This window comes from Centroberyx affinis, unplaced genomic scaffold, assembly GCF_046629955.1.
Source record: "Centroberyx affinis isolate AG114_WGS23_722 - 3 ecotype Tasmania unplaced genomic scaffold, CSIRO-AGI_Caff_v1 ptg005840l_1, whole genome shotgun sequence".
In the NCBI taxonomy this organism is placed as follows: Eukaryota; Metazoa; Chordata; class Actinopteri; order Beryciformes; family Berycidae; genus Centroberyx; species Centroberyx affinis.
The window spans coordinates 191,303-207,598 of NW_027282963.1; the positions used below are offsets into that span (position 1 = coordinate 191,303).

The window sequence follows — 16,296 nt, forward strand, 5'->3', positions numbered from 1 at the left end:
TCACTCCTCCTGGTCCTCCTCGGGTTCCCTGAGGCCCTGGCTGTGGAGAGTCTTCCCTGCCATCTCCATCATGGCCTGCACCTCCGGATCCACGTCCAGGATACTCCTCTTGCCCTCCCCCTCCTCCCCCTGAAAGGCAAACATAGACATGCCGTGAGGTTTATTCTCCATATTCTCCAGGAAACACGGGCAGCATAATGTAAACAAGCTGATGTAAATGAGTTACTTCCAAAATATGCAGACATGCACAGACGTGTATCTACGTAATATGACGTGTGGTGGTTTTCCTTTGTTTTGCATTTTGGTAGTAGCGGTGGTCAGCTTCCACCGAACCTGAATAATTAGAGGAGCGGCATCACTGTGGTCATCCTGTGTAATAATACCAACACAATGTGGTGAATACAGCTGGGGCGCCATCCGGAGGTAGAAATGACATTTTATTAAACCTGTTTTAAGTAAGAATCCGATCGTGGTCCTTATGCTGCTTTCAAGTGCGATTGGAAATGTCGCAATTATGAGTTGCACGCACATAAAAGTGATGAATTTGACTATTACATGTTATTGCTTGCCATCGAGGGCAATAATGAATGCTTTAGACATTTAAACCTAAAAACTGCTGTTGTTACACAGTCCATTTTGTTATTATTTCTGACCAAATGCACTTGGAATGTGTGACACGTATTTACAACTTTAGCGAACCGTGGCCTAGAGATTAGATAAGCGAGCTTGTGTCTGGAAAGTCGCCGGTTTGAATCCTCAGACCAACTGGGAGAGTTCTGGGTGGTGCAAGTCAATGAGTAACTCTCTCCCCTCCCTAAACAACTACTGTTGTGGTGCCATTAAGCAAGACACCGAACTCCCGACTGCTCCAGTAAAGCTGCCCAGTGGAACAGTAGAAGACTGTGGTTGTACGGTACTGTAGCGCGAGTGTGCGACTGTGTGAACGTGAGGCAGGGCGTTACTCCTCTGACCTCCTCTGGTTCGGGGGGCTTGCCCACCGCCCACACCTCCACGGAGTCCAGGGTGAAGTCCTCGTCCCCGGAGAGCTGCGGGCTGCCGTAGGTGGTGCACTTGGGCCGCGCTCGGCTGTGGCCGCGGCCAAAATCGCTGTCCAGCCACAGGCCAAAGTAGCCGTGCTGACCGCCCATACCCTGAGAGAAAAAAAAAAAAAGTATAAGTATTCAGTGTTTCCCACAGAATTGTATTCTTGTCAGGGTGGAAAAGCCTCTGAAACAGCATTTAGACCGTCACGGGACACTAAAACTCCACCAGGATGACGATGAGAAGACGAAGACAAAGAAGAAGAAGAACAAGCTTCTACTCCGGCAAAGCAGTGCAGCCTCACCAGTCCGTTGGGCATGGTCTGCTGGTTCTGGTTGAGGTACATGAAGTGCTGGTTGTATCCTGTGGCGGTGTAAACCCTCAGCCTGGGGAACACGGTGAACAGGAAGCATCTGGCGTCTCCTGCAGACACACGGAGGCACAAGCCGTAATACTTCCTCAGCGTGTTCTTTCATCTGTGCATTGACATTACGGTCCGTCTGGGGGTCCACGTTCACATGATGGTCCTGTTTTGACTTTTACCGCAGCACATAAACCACAGCATCATCATATTTAACAGCTGAGTTCAGCTCGATCGATCAGAAGCAAGACCCTTCACTCCTCTGTAGCTTGTCATGATCTGGTAAAAGTCACTTTGTATAAATCAACGCTGTTCTTCATTGAGCAGTATATTATTAATAAAAGTTGTAAAAAAAAAAATGTAACTGTAACTTTGTAACGGTAACTTTAACTGCACTTTAGATGCAATTTTAATTTCCCCAAATTCTATCTTTATACGCAGATGACTTTTGATGATGTTACACGATGGGAGAGCTAATGCTGCGCTCCAGAGATGTTGGAAAGTCGGAAATTCTGGCTTCCTTCCGGGGGAAAATGCAATAAAACGGCCCTTAAAGTCAGAATTTCGAGTAGGAAACTCGGGCGGGATTTCAGAGATGCAGTTATCTGACGTCACGTTAGCATAGCGGCCTGCACTGTAAAGGCTACACAGTGTTACATTTAACATATTTATAACCCTGAAAATACACTTAAATTTGATTTTCAGCATTGCATGACCCTAACTCCATCAAACAGCTGTGTGGCAAACGGTTAAACATCTAAAATTTGAAATGCAAAGTTGCACTTACAGTTGCTAACATTCTATGCTAACTAGCTAAGTAGCATTACCAAATATCATCAACATGACATTAGCTGTTGTGTGATGAACAGTATTTTGCGTCGGACAAATTAAATCTCGTAGTTGTCTATGTTTCTCCCTTGATTTTCCCAAGCTGGACCACTCAAATGCATGGCGGTTGTAATTCTGACCTATCAACAGGAAATTTCAGACTTCCGACTTTGGATGGAATGCAGTGCTTCTGGGTTTTTCATCTATTAGTTTGCATGGACTGCTGTGATATATATAAAATCTTTCATGATGGTAAAGCAACACATACTCATACGCATTTTCTAATAAAGTGCATTGTTGTATAAGCAGTGCCTCTGTAAAATGCTATATGCTATGTTTGCTAACGGTTCAGTTGCTAACGTTAAAGGAATAGTTCACCCAAAAATGAAAATTGTGTCATCATCTCCTCCCCCTCATGCCAGTTGAAACACAGGTGAAGTTTGTCCATATAACACACAGGGAGGTTGGCAGCACAACTCCATAGCAGCCTTCTCCAAAACAACTGAAGTCAGTGGGGACCAGTTCTTCAGAGTTCCAAAAAGACCTACAGTATATTTACACCATCATTTAGTGCAAATCTTAACTACAGCTGATTGATTTGCAACAAATAATGGTGTCTAGGTCTTTCTATTCACAGTGTGATTGTTTGGCTGTTTTTGTTTTGGAACTCTAAAGAACAGGTCCCCATTGACTTCAGTTGTTTTGGAGAAGGCTGCTACCAAGTTGTGCTGGCAACCTCCCTGTGTGTTATATGGACTAACACATTTCACCTGTGTTTCATTTGGCATGAGGGTGAGTAGATGATGAGAGAATTTTCATTTTTGGGTGAACTATTCCTTTAACTGGCAAGCCAAGTTGTCTAATGTTGCTGTATTCTCCACAAAAGAGATGAATGCAGATAGAGGCTACATTCATATAAACTGATAACCGATATACTGTTAATTAGGCCGGCATGCCATGTGCCATGAAAGCGCCTTGGGACTGCCCACAATCTGCGCTTGCTCCTCCTCTCACCCTGGAACTGAGGCTTGACCTCCCAGGCGTGGGAGGCGAAGCCCCCGAAGACGTGGCCCTTGGTGTCCTTGATGAGCAGCAGGGTGGGCCCGCGCTTCGCCAGGCCGCCCACCATCCTCGTGAAGCTCTCTCCGTGCAGCCTCGTGGAAAACACCAGTTTCCAGGGGGCGCTGTAGCTGTCCGGCAACTGGAGCGCCAAGGGAGAGTTAGGGAAGAAAACCATGAAAACCAGAATATAAACTAAACGCCAAGATTGGATGCAGCTTGGGACGAGTTTGTAGTGTTAGGATTTCGGGATATGATGGTTCAACAAAAGGATCCGGGTCAAAACTGGCTAGAGTTACGCTTTAACTCCCCAACAGTACTTGTATACTGACCTGCGGTGCCAGGAACATGAGGGTGGGCAGGTCCAGCAGGCACCTCAGCTCGTTCCAGGGCGTCTCCCTGCAGGGGGGCAGCAGGGTGGGGGCCGGCCGGCAACTCAGAGCCACGCTCAGGCCCTCGGCTACCAGCATCTCCAGGTACAACGACACCTGGGGCACCCGGAAGATCCAGTCCTCCAGACAGGGAACGTCACAGCATCCCTGGTCTGAGGAGGAGGGGGGAGAAGAGAGGGAGGCAGGGTAAACAGTCGGATTTCCATAGCCGCTAACACAAACCTTCACATCATCCATCCATCTACCTGAAGGTTTGAGTTCAGAGCACATGTGCTCGGCCAGGAGTTTGACACCCAGGGAGCTGTCACCCATTCTGTCTGGCTTCCAGCCCTGCAGGCGCCCCCTGTGGACCAGGATCTGAACTACAGCGGAGACCAGGTCCTGTAGGAACTGCGGAGAAAGGGGGGAAAAGTGTGAGAGAGAGAAGCCGGAAATAGGTAGGGGGGGGGTGGAGAAAGGAGGCAGGTGAAAGAAGAAAAAGGAAATAATGGGTGTGTGATGGAAGGAGGGGTTGAATGGAGGGACCAAAAGAAAAACGGAGGATGAGAGATAGAAGGATGATGTCACCATCTAAGCCCAACCCTATTAAAGAGAAGTACATGGTTGTCATGAATTTCAAGATGTGTTGATGTAAGATATGTTGTATCAATTTTATCTCTTTTATCTTCTCTGAACCTACTTAATGTATCTAATTGATCTCCATCTTGACTGTTGTTTTTACTCCGATTTTCCCCCAAAATCTCTTGCGATATATTGAATTTCAGTATACTCACCTCAGCTATCTGGTCACACGTGACGACCTCTGACCCGCCCGCCCCCTGCCGGGACATGGCCGCGACCAGAGGCGCCCGCTCCTCCGCGGTGCCTCGCAGGACGTCCGCCAGGAAGATGACCAGCTGCTCTCGACTCACGGCAGAAACAGCGGCGGCGCCGGTCTTCCCCGAGCCCGCCGGTGCCGGTGCCGGTCCCGGTCCAGGGTCGACACTACACATGCCCCGGTAGACCCTGTTTATCATGGAGTCTGACGCCACGCTGCCCATAGAGGCCTGGGAGAAGACAGGGAGAAGAGGGTTTGATTTTCCAGGCTTGGACATAAGTGAGCACGCCTGCTCAGGCAGTGCAGTGGCAGAAAGTACCTTTCCGCCTCGGAGGCAGAAATAGAACACGTTTGGTGGTAAATATTCGCTTCAGTGGAGCAAGAGCATAAACCACGCTGTCTGCAGCTTTCAGGAAGCCATATTTCTTAATGTTACATGCAATTAAAGACCAATTGGATAGGTTGTTGCTTTTCTTTTTGCTGTATACGGGTTTTTTTTTTATCAAAGCAAAATGGAGCATCACAAGTCAATTATGGTCTTCTGTTTGAATCTGCATGTACCTTATCAATCTCCAGTTGAACATACAGTAGATGATAAAAGTTGTGAAACTATAAATGGGCAATATAAGAAATAGGACACCAGGAAATTAATTGTTAAGGGGCATGAAGTGTTAAGCAAAGCAGATATACATTGTACTACTAAGAGCAGACATACAGCACAAAGACATGTTATTACATAGTGAAAAAATAAGATCTCTAACAACTGTATTTAAGACATTTTAATACTTTTTACAACCTTAAATTTCAACAATTTAACACCTTTTAGATCCCCTGTAAGCTGAATCCAGCAAATTTATGTGACCTTTTCAGTGTGTGTGTGTGTGTGTGTGTTGGGATGACATCCACTTGCACCGGTTGTGTGTTCATTGCCTTAGCAGTCACTTGATCGTCATCGCACCTTCAGCATTTCCAGCGTTAGAGCCTTCCCTGGTGATGTTTTGGCCGCGGCTCCTGGTGGGCCCCCGCCGGCTTGGAGCCTGTCGAAGACCCCCTCCACCACGGGACGCTCCTCGGGGCGGAACCGGGCCAGCCGCTTCTGCACCACCACGCTCTCGGTGTTGCCCATGGTCCTACAGTACAGTCGAACCGTACAGTACAGTGGAACACACAAGTCAACGTCATTCTCTGCACATACACATACATAGGGTAACGTTAGCCCCTGTACGTACCGTTCTCACGCCAAACTCCATTAAAAAATCTATCAATTTAACGTCGCCTTGCTTATCGGTTAACATACACACGTTGTAAAACATGACTTAAGGCCTTTTCTGAGTCAGAATGAGCCATACATCAATTCGACACACATTCAATAGTCCAAGCAGAATGTTACTACAATAAAATGTCAACTTTCAGTCTTCTTCGACCAAAATACACCATGGTGGGATGTAGAGAACATGTGAAACAAAATCTAAAAGTTGAAATTTAATGTACGTTAGGTGCTGCTTGGTGGGTTAGGTGTACGCCGAATTTACAAGCACACCCTCGTGATTCGAAAAAGGTCTTAACTCGTCTTCTACGAGGTGTGGAGCTTTGCCGATAAGCAACGACACATTAAATAGCAGGTTTTGAATAGATTTTGATATTGTTCTCCATAGAGAACGTAACCTGAGTTGGGGTAACGTTAGATGGCTAGCACAGCAGTTTTTAATGTGTGTCCCCTTCGGAATGGCTCGAGATGAAAGGGCTTTAAGCGTGATAAAACTGTAGCAGACATGAAATGACATGGCATTTATAAATGAGCAATAAATGTGTGTAACGCTAACCTTTTAAAGAACAGCAGCTAGGCTTTTCATTCCATATCAACCATATCAACTGACAGCAAAATGTAAACTTCCTGGAACGCAAAAAAGGAAACTGATGACAACCAATCAAATGATCAAGATGTACAGCTGCGTCATTATGATTGGTCCATGGTGTCGGGGGGCGGGGCGAGTTGGCTCTCATCTAGTAGGGGTATATTCAAAGGCACTATGTTTCCATAAGTTTATAATGTATTCTGTTCTATTCTGTTCGTAATATAGATAAAAGACACATTAAGTATCATGCAATTATATATAGAATAGAATAGAATAGAATAGAATAGAATAGAATAGAATAGAATAGAATAGAATAGTTTAGTTAATGGCAAATCAAGGCTCTTTCCAGTTTGCATAAAACCACAAACCGCACCGGAGACAGCAATTACTCAGCACAACATGACATGCTTAAAAAAATAGAAGGCAACAGAGTTTGAATGATGTTTTAATAAAAAAAAAACTTTACAAAATAAAAGTAAAGCAAGAATCGACACAACAATTTAGAAATGAGTCAGTGGTGTTACTGTACAAACCATCCTTCTTTTCTTCACCAACACACTCAGTGTTTTCTGAAGTATAAAACAAAACAGGCCAAGGCCATGGGTTTGCATGTGATGACATCACTGACTTTCCCCTACCTTGCTTCCTTCACTAATCACATGTATTTTGGCCTCTTTCTGATGTAATGCTTATGGAGTGCCTGCAATATTATCCTCTGTGACAGATGTGAATTAAAACGTAAAGTATGATACCTCAGTCGAAACATACTTCAATAACATGCTACTCAATTATACAGCAATGAGAGTATATTGTCATGCCCAGTCCTATCCCATCTTTCACCAGGAGAGTGTGCACAGGAGCAAATGGAGAGGGACGGAGGCCCTTGCAGAAACAGCAGGCGATGAAAAACGCCTTTTAAGGGCATGAGATTTACTATGTGAGTGTGCTGAGCTGGGTGTGTTGCATTGTAATGAAGTCGTAGAGGCCACTGTATGCACCCACTCCTATACAGCTGCACCTGAAGGTGACGCGCACCCATCAGCCCACTTCAAGTAAACCAGCTGGGTGTTAACAGGATATCCATGAATTTGCCTATGCAGGTCACATTGAAGGATATGAAGTGTTGAAGTATAACATTGAAATATGATCTGTGTCTACCATCTTTCATCTTTCAGGTTTTGAGTGTATTTTCTGTAAAATGAAACTGATTGAATGAATGAATGAATCAGTGAATCAATCAATGAATGCTTTGTTGTCCTAATGGGAATTTACATTGTGTGGTATGCAATGTAAAAAGTCTGAGGGCAGCAGTGTGACCCAATAGGCCCTTTTCACATCGAAAGCTTCCATGTTGAGAAACCGGTGCATCACAACTTCCTGTGGCAACCTTCTTCTTTGTGACTTATTGACAAGCCAGTCCAACAAAGACACAACAACATTGTAACGGTTACTAGCACTAGATACACAATGTAATAACGTTATGGTTATGGTTTAGGTGAAGAACTTGTAGCTTTTCTCTAGTTTAGATTCAGGAGTCAGTGAAAACAGGTCATCGTTACCATGACGATGTGAAAAGGGCCTATGGTTAGAGAGGCTGTCCCATAACCAGAAGGTCTCAGGTTCTGGCTACCCATCATGTTGAAGTAATATCTAAAATGTAATGAAAATGTAAAAGAGATGCAACACAATCAGATGATTTAGCATGAACAGAAACTTAGATGTAATGTGACATCAAAGCGTAATAACCTTATTCCCACGGTGGCCATTTTGAACTTCCATCACTCTGGGTGGAAAACGCCATTGGGAGGATTAAACTAGCATTACTTCAACACACAGATGAGCACTTCAGACAGAGCAAACAGTAATCAACTTAGCTAGCAATCTCAGGAACAACTACAACAACTGCTTGAATTGAGCAGGGATGTTAGTAGCTTACTAGTTAGTTAGCTACTACCTAGCTAGATTCTGGTAGCTAACGGAATTGTATCCAATTCCAGACACTGTATCCAATTCCGGCCACTTGGTCACTCGCGTAATTTCCAGTGTTTACTGGCATTTTTATACAGAGTTCCCAACCGAAAGCTAAGTGACGTAAATTCATACACATTTCAGAAGCTAGGTATCAAATTTAATAAATATCTATACACATTTAAGCACATAAAACACTAAGTTATGAACTTAGTCACGAACAAGAAGCGGGAAGCCTTAAATCCCACTTTGGGCGACAGTTACTTCATGCAGAGAATCGTATTGGCTGATCAATGGAAAAATAAGTAGTAATGAGTACATAGCCTGCACTTCTTACAAGTATCTGTAACATTGTGAAGGTACAGGAAGGGTTAATAAAGGGTTAATATAGAGTATATGAATACACCGACACGGACGAAAGTAAGTGTCCGGAATTGGATACGACTTTTGAATCTCAAAAATAGGCGCGCTATCATCCATTTGCAGGGACTGGAAGAAAATTAATTACAAGTTAAGGTAAAAGCGATATTAAACTTTAAAAAAGACAGATGGAGGATTGTTAATTTATGAGAAACTTCAGCGAAAACAGTACAGGATGAAATATATTGGTATATGATTGTGATTTTTTGGTCATATGCTGTCCGGAATTGGATGCCCTGATGTTAGCTATAGCGGGACAAATACGACATTTATCAGTGGGGAATCTGTGAAATGATAAATGTTTGTCCTCATCCCAGAGTTTGTATCATGTAAATCTTGGTACACAGCGGTAAGACATAGCTAGGCTACTTGCACTTCTGGGTGGAGTTTCTCACCCCAAGTGTGATGTAAATAATAAGGTCTATAGGCGTCCACACACAAAGACAGCAAGTACAAACCCTTGTGCGAAGACAGCTGATGCTCAGTTTGTCCAGAAATTGCCAGATTGCATCAAGCACGTACAAATGCATGATGTATAAAGTTCAATGTTACATTTTCGGCAACATGAATTCTCAGAGTTCACGTGAGCCTTGTCATAAAAGAGGAAACGCAAAGGGGAAGCAAAACCTTTATCGGGTTAATGATGCATAGACAGTGTACAGAAAGGACTTGCAGAAGCAGCTTATTTGCTCTTGTTTCTTTTGGATTAAAAACCCTTTGTGAACCTACAGTCATTCCTAGGCGACATCCTCACCTACTCCATTCAAAATAGTTATTTAAGATACTTTCACTGTCCAGAAACCTGCTTCTGAAGTGCAGTGTATCTGCATGTCAACGCCAGCTCAGAGTAGAGTAATAGTGAAAGTAAAAGAGCTGAATTCACTTTGCTGTGGGTCACTTCGTGTTCCCAGGCTGAAACCAAAAGCTTGGACACTCTCCAACTCGCATGCGTGTGTCCACTCTCTTTCTGAAGTCACTGGTTGGTTTATGCCAGAAGGTAGGAATCCTAAATTGAGTACCCGAGTTATTCCTAAGAAATTGGTTTTTAAAAAGTCCCTGCAATGGAAGGTATGGGCTGATTCAAATGCTAGAGGGGTAGTTTAGTTTTCTAAGAATAGGGCAACTGTTGACAAGTTCCTAGGGTAAATTCGCAAGAAAGCAATAGTTTGATGTGGCAAAACCCTCGGGTCTAGTCAGACTCTTATACCACTTAGACCTTTCGCTCTCTTTCGCTGTCTTTTTCCTTCTCCTCGCGGATGTTTCGTGCAGGTACGGACAGAACCAGGCGTTACACACGCTTCACTGACACATGAGTGTGTACATGTACACGTTCCAATAAAAAGAGAGTGCGCCCCGGCTTGATTACTATCTCTGGCAGCCGCCGCATCGCTCCCCCTCCGCACCGGATCGCCTCGTCTGCAAGTCGAGACTTGAGGAGTGACTCTCCTTCTTGTTAGTTCTTCTTTTCTCTTCCTTTTCGCCCACCACCCACCCACCCTCCCTCCCTCCCTCCCTCCCTCCCTCCTCCTCCCCCCTCCTCCCCCCCCCTCCCCACAGCCGCATCCCTATATGGTAAAAGTCTCACTGCTGCTGAGTGACTGACTGCACAGGAAATTCACCACTTGAGTACCATGAACAAAAAAAAAGAAGAAGAAAAAAAAGTCAAAACCACTTTTATAGACTGACTATACACAGTGTCACCCGCTATCTTTACATGCGGGATGATGACGCACCAGTTGGACTGATTCACTCTCTTTGCAAAGGCCCTTCTGCGAAAACTTCTAGAGTCGAGTCACCCAGCTCGAGCCGATGTGATTGAAACTGTGTGGATGTCAGTGTGGTCACTTTGTACCCATCTCTCTTTGGGTTTTTGTCTGAATTCTCAGCGGGAATCCTGGACTAGATCCACTGACCATTTCATAAAAAGATAATTTTTATGCAGTTATTGCTGTACTAGACCAGTGGTTCTCAACGTGGGGTCCAGGGACCACCAGGGGTCCTTGAGGGGGTTCCGGGGGTCCCCAGCAAATTGATGAATTGTTAAACTCCAGCATATTTCCTTTACAAGAAGTTAACACAACTAGAGAATGTAGAAGAATGACTGTTTTGATCATAGTTTTACTGTTCTCTCTACCTACAACACAGACAGTCATGGAATTCTGGACAAAATCATATCTGACAATAAAAATATTCTCAGATTTGGGTTTGAGAGACAAAATCTCATCAAATGGGGGTCTGTGGCTCTAATGTGGACTAAATTAGGGGTCCATGTTGTGAAAAAGTTTGAGAACCACTGTACTAGACGACAATGGAGTGACAGGGGATGACACGCAGCAAAGGTAACGATCCAAACCCAGAGCGTCGCTCTTCTTGATGAGAATACAGCTTGGACGTAAATGGCATATGAAGCACCGTCTGATTCACTGGGGGAACTGTTTATTCCCCGGGCCTCGCGCTAAAACAAGCCTAAAAACACTCAAATCAACCCCCGCCGACACTAGGAACTCATGCACATTCCGCCCATTTGCCTGTGCGCTTTGCATTTGTGTACTCAAGGATTTGAATCGGAGGGAAATGTCTTTGAAAATTTTGGGGGTTTTTGTGGTGACAAACCCAACAGCTTCCTCTGCGTGTCTTCGTACACCGCAGTGTACTGCTTCGGGTTGCAGCTGAACTTCATTTTTTAAGTCTTCGTAATAAACCTTCCACTTTATTGTCTTGTGGTTTCATGGTAGATGATCTAATGAAATACCATTTTCCCCCGCAGGGAATGGTAGAGGTTGCATCATCTGTTCTGACTGGAGAATTATCAGTCATGGAGAGCCGCATGAAGAATCCACCATGCTATTGCGATTCATTGTGGTCTCTGAATGCAGCCGCGCCGTTAATGGAATCATCCTTGTAGAATTCAGAGCATTTCCATGGTGACGGAAATGCTAGCACGAGTGTGATCATGCAGATGACTGATTAAATGAACCTAAAACGAGTCACACACACACATACACACACACACGCCCTTATTAAGAATCATATCTCATTCTGTCAGCAAGCAGTGAAAGAGAACTTCCTCATTCTGGTCTGCTGTGAGAGCAGCTGATTCGTCTGCCGAGAGGACGCAGGATGTCATCGCGTCTTTCATGTGGGTGTCGGGACTTCATCGTTTGACTGTAAGCTGCAACCTTGTGAAAAAAGGCGTGTTGCAGTACTCAGCCCAGGATTCCCATGGTGGAGCAGAGAGTCAGAGCTTTAGTGTTTCAGAAGAACAATTGGGTCTGAAAGCAGTGATATGCAGGAAACAATGTGACAGCAGCAGAGATGGGAAATTCAAACTGTAGGCATGATCGCACAGTGACTGAGATCCTTTTGTCGATTGGGAACCCTGCTAGAGGCAATCTTGTCACATCTCCTTTAAGGAGGTAGAAAAGTAGTACCATCTGATTAATCCTCAATCTCAAGGACAATAGATTCAACCTTAAGTTCCCAGGCTTTACGTGGGGAAAAAAAGAATTCCCTGTCGATATAAAGTTTAACGCACTGTGTTTAACATCTCCCGGTCGATAAAACTAACAACTGTCTCTTTCAATGGCTGTACTGTGCGAGTAAATACTCCCATCTGCAGTCAATCCAGTTTGCGTTCCCTTGAGGAAACAATAGTGAATCCAGCAGATCTAGCAGTAGCTAACAGATCAATGCCTGATGCCTCCGTCCCTAGATAGGTCCCCAGTTGACCCATAGGTTGAGTTAGAGTGTCATTACAAAAACTGGTGTTGGAGTCATTTGGAATGCCATTAAAATGCCCGGCCACTCTCGTTTTTATTATGAAGGCCCGTGCACAGGGGCGGCTGACCTTTCGTTTGTAACCTCTTCGCCTGGAGAGGTGGCGTTTCAGATCTTATACGGCCGGTTTAATCCAATAAATGAATAACCATTTTACTGGGCGTCGCTGATCCATGCAGAGCAGAGAGTTATAGTTTAATTAAATTTGGAGCGGAGTATCCAGCAGGAAAAAGATGTGGGGGGGGGGCGGCCTATTAGCAATTGGAGAGAATGGGAGAGGCAACGATGAATAGAAAGAAAAAGATAAAGCAGAGCGTTAAATGGTGGGAGACGGGGGGAGGGGTAGAGAGTAGAGTTATGTAAGATGCTGACAGAGACAGACAGAGAGAAAGCGGGGGGGGGGGGGGGGGGGGGGGGAGAAATATGTGTTGCCTTAAGGTATGAGATGCAGAGCGGGGCGAGTGGCAGTGTGACACGCACATGTGACACTCACTGAGGTTTCCTGGAAGAACAGAAACTAGACCAGGGTCCTCTTGCAGACAGAAGACTGGCCTCCTGGCAGATGTTGGGTCACTGATCGCTGTCACATGGGATACTATGACACAATACAATGTGACACAATATGATGGGATGCAATGTGAAGCGATATATGATATGATATATGATATATGATACATACAATACAATAAGATACAATATAAAAATACTATACATCTGATATAATACAATATAATGTGATAAAATACGATGCAATACGATAAATAAGATACGATACAATACGATTTGATATGATATGATTTGATAAGGTATAATTTGATAAGATATGATATGATAAAAGACACTATGATATGATATGATATGATATGATATACGAAACAATACGACACGGTGCGGTATAGTACAATACAGTACGATGCGATGCGATACCACCATATGATGCAAGATATAATACAGGAATTCTTTATTGTCACATTCTTTGAAATTGATCTTGGATGCTATAGATCAGAGACTCTCAACATTTTTCATATCATGGACCCCTAATTTAGTCCGCATTAGAGATTTTGTCCCTCGGACCCAAATCTGAGAATATTTTTATTGTCAGATATGATTTTGCCCAGAATCCCACGACTGTCTGTATTGCAGGTAGAGAGATAACAGAGAAACTATGATCAAAACAGCCATTCTTCCACATTCTCTAATTGTGTTAACTTCTTGTAAATGACCCCCTGGAACTCCCTCAAGGACCACTGGTGGCCCCCGGACCCCCACGTTGAGAACCACTGCTATAGATCAGAGCTAGCATCCAGAGAGAACAAATAGAACATTTAATGGTAGAGTCACAGAGAGAGAGGAGGGGTAAAGAGAGTGAAAGTGAAGCAGAAATATGCAAGATATTGGCCCGCATGGCCAGTGAGAGGCTCTCTTTTTTCCTTTCCTTCCCATTTATCTCTCTCTCTCTCCTTTTTTCCTTTCATCTTTCAATTCCCTGAAATTGAAATCTCGCATCCTATAAGCTAGGGCCGGTATTCATATATGACTCCAGAATAGCAGCGCTCATCTGGGAGCCATTCCACCTCATGCAGCAGGTCACTGTGAAGTTTATTTGCCTAGTTAACCTGAGCCGCTGACCCTGGATCGGGGGATAAGCGTCACGAATACGATCCCGGAGGACAGCGGTTTCACTTCTTTCCTCTTTGCATTGCTTCCTTTGCTGAGTTTTGATTGGTCGGAGCCGTCGTTTGAAATGACCTTTGGAACAGGAAGCGAGCGGCCTATTTCAGCTTCCTGACGTGCAGAGGCAGATAAGCACCTTCGCTTCGTTTGGCACTAATTATACTTTGACCCGAGCCAAGCGCTAACGTGGAAATGAGAAGATGCAAAGAGGAGAAAATGCAAACAAGAGGCAGACAGAGGCTTTCTTTACTGTTTCGGGAGCCAGACAGTGACTTAGCATTTCTTGCACTGACGTCCCGGCATAATGACAGTGACAGGGACCCAGAGACAGAAAGAGACCGAGAAAGACAGGGAGCGAGGGAATGATAAAGATACAAGGTGACAGAGGGAAACATAAAACGTTGTGAAGAGAGGGAGAGATAGAGTGTGCCGGCGGAGGAGAGCGTATAGCACAGCGATTCTCAACCTGTTTCATATCAAGGACCCCTGATTTAGTCCACATTAGAGCCACAGACCCCTATTTGATGAGATTTTATCTCTCAGACCCAAATCTGAGAATATTTTTATTGTTAGATATGATTTTGTCCAGAATTCCATGACTATCTGTATTGTAGGTAGAGAGATAACAGAGAAACTATGATCAAAAGTCATTCTTCTACATTTCTAATTGTGTTAACTTTTTGTAAATTAAATAATGCTAAAGTTTAGCAATTCATCAATTTGCTGGGGACCCCCTGGAACCCCCTCAAGGACCCCTAGTGGTCCCCGGACCCCATGTTGAGAACCACTATAGCAGACTGTAGTGTCACGGGGAGGTGTGGCGAGGACCCAAACGCAGGTTGTGACCAAAACCCCAAGACTGGGTGTTTTATGAACAGATAGCAGGTGACACAGGAAACCAAAAAACAAGAGCTCTACACAAACTGACACAAGTAACATAACATAATGATCCGACAAAGACTGACTGGGGAACAAGACTAATATACACATGGGGGGTGATTACAAATTAGACACAGCTGGGGCAGACAGGTAACATGGTAGACGAAGAACTAAAAGAACTAGACAGGGAAACATACAAAGAAATACAAAACCTAGACAAGGCAAAAGTCACAACCATGACACTGTAGGCTTTCACCAATATGGGTTCTGGAAAGCCGATACCCATATTGAAGCCGCCACTAGCCGATACTTTGTGCTGATTATTGATATCTTTAAATTAAACCTTTTTTATGCAAAATAAATTCCAGGAAGATTTCAGTGTTTCCCCACAAAATTGCATTCTTGTCAGGGTGGAAAAGCCTCTGAAACAGCACTTAGACCATCATGGGACACTAAAACTCTCCATTGAAACCTAGGGTAATAATGAATGAACACTATGACTATAACTGAACTCAATTCCACAATAAATATGCAATCATATCAGAGGTGGACCACACCGACTGGCTGATAACTGATTTTCTAGATTAATATGGGGCTGACACTAGCCATATGGGGCTAGTATCAGCCCCATATGGCAAACAGACACCCTAGCATGAGTGTGTATGTGGAGTGGAAACGCACTCAGTAAACCAGACAGATGCTCGTTCGGGGCGAGAGGATGAAGTGGCCCTCAGCTCGTTAGCCCCCTGACAATGGCATCTCTGTGCCAACGCTGCGGCCCTGGCACACAGGAGCATTGAGAAGTGACCCATTCACGCTCGCATTCTCTCTCTCTCTCTCTCTCTTTCTCTCTCTCCCCTATTCACATGGCCTGGAAGAAGCTGAAAAGACCCACCCCTACCCCTACCCAGACCTCCCTCCCGCCTCTCCCACCTCCTCCTCTTTGCTCCGCTCAGTCGCCCCAATTTCCATTCCCGCCCCCCCCCCCCCAACACCCCAACACCTCACCCACCCGCCACCCATACTCTCCCTCTCTCTCTCTCTCTCTTTCTCTCTCTCCATCTCTTCTGACAACCCCCCCCCCCCGCAATTCGGCCCCTCTCTATTTACATTTTATGCATTTAGCCAACGCTCTTCTCCGGCAGCGACTTACACCGAGTGCAACGGTAGAATACTATTCAATTCCTAGATCACAAAAAAATAAATTACAAGCAGCCACAATGA

The 16,296-nt window shown here is 44.6% G+C and overlaps 1 protein-coding gene across 1 annotated transcript; it reads right to left on the bottom strand.

Moving 5' to 3' along the window:
* On the bottom strand, positions 1-6,373 carry meak7 (MTOR associated protein, eak-7 homolog). Its single transcript, XM_071547361.1, has 9 exons — positions 6,322-6,373; positions 5,457-5,628; positions 4,455-4,727; positions 3,927-4,071; positions 3,622-3,833; positions 3,245-3,431; positions 1,346-1,464; positions 972-1,151; positions 1-129 (listed from the first exon to the last, which is right to left on the bottom strand). The coding sequence occupies exons 2-9, from the start codon at positions 5,622-5,624 to the stop codon at positions 1-3; spliced, it is 1,413 nt and encodes a 470-aa protein (XP_071403462.1). The 5' UTR covers positions 5,625-5,628; positions 6,322-6,373.
* Between the last annotated feature and the right edge of the window lie 9,923 nt (positions 6,374-16,296).

Excerpts from the sequence above, each read along its gene's own strand:
- meak7 (XM_071547361.1), bottom strand. The coding sequence starts at position 5,624 with ATGGGCAACACCGAGAGCGTGGTGGTGCAGAAGCGGCTGGCCCGGTTC. Across the intron at positions 1,465-3,244 it reads GGTCAAGCCTCAGTTCCAGG|GAGACGCCAGATGCTTCCTG; the intron begins GTGAGAGGAGGA and ends GTGTGTCTGCAG. Across the intron at positions 1,152-1,345 it reads AGACCATGCCCAACGGACTG|GGTATGGGCGGTCAGCACGG; the intron begins GTGAGGCTGCAC and ends TTTTTCTCTCAG.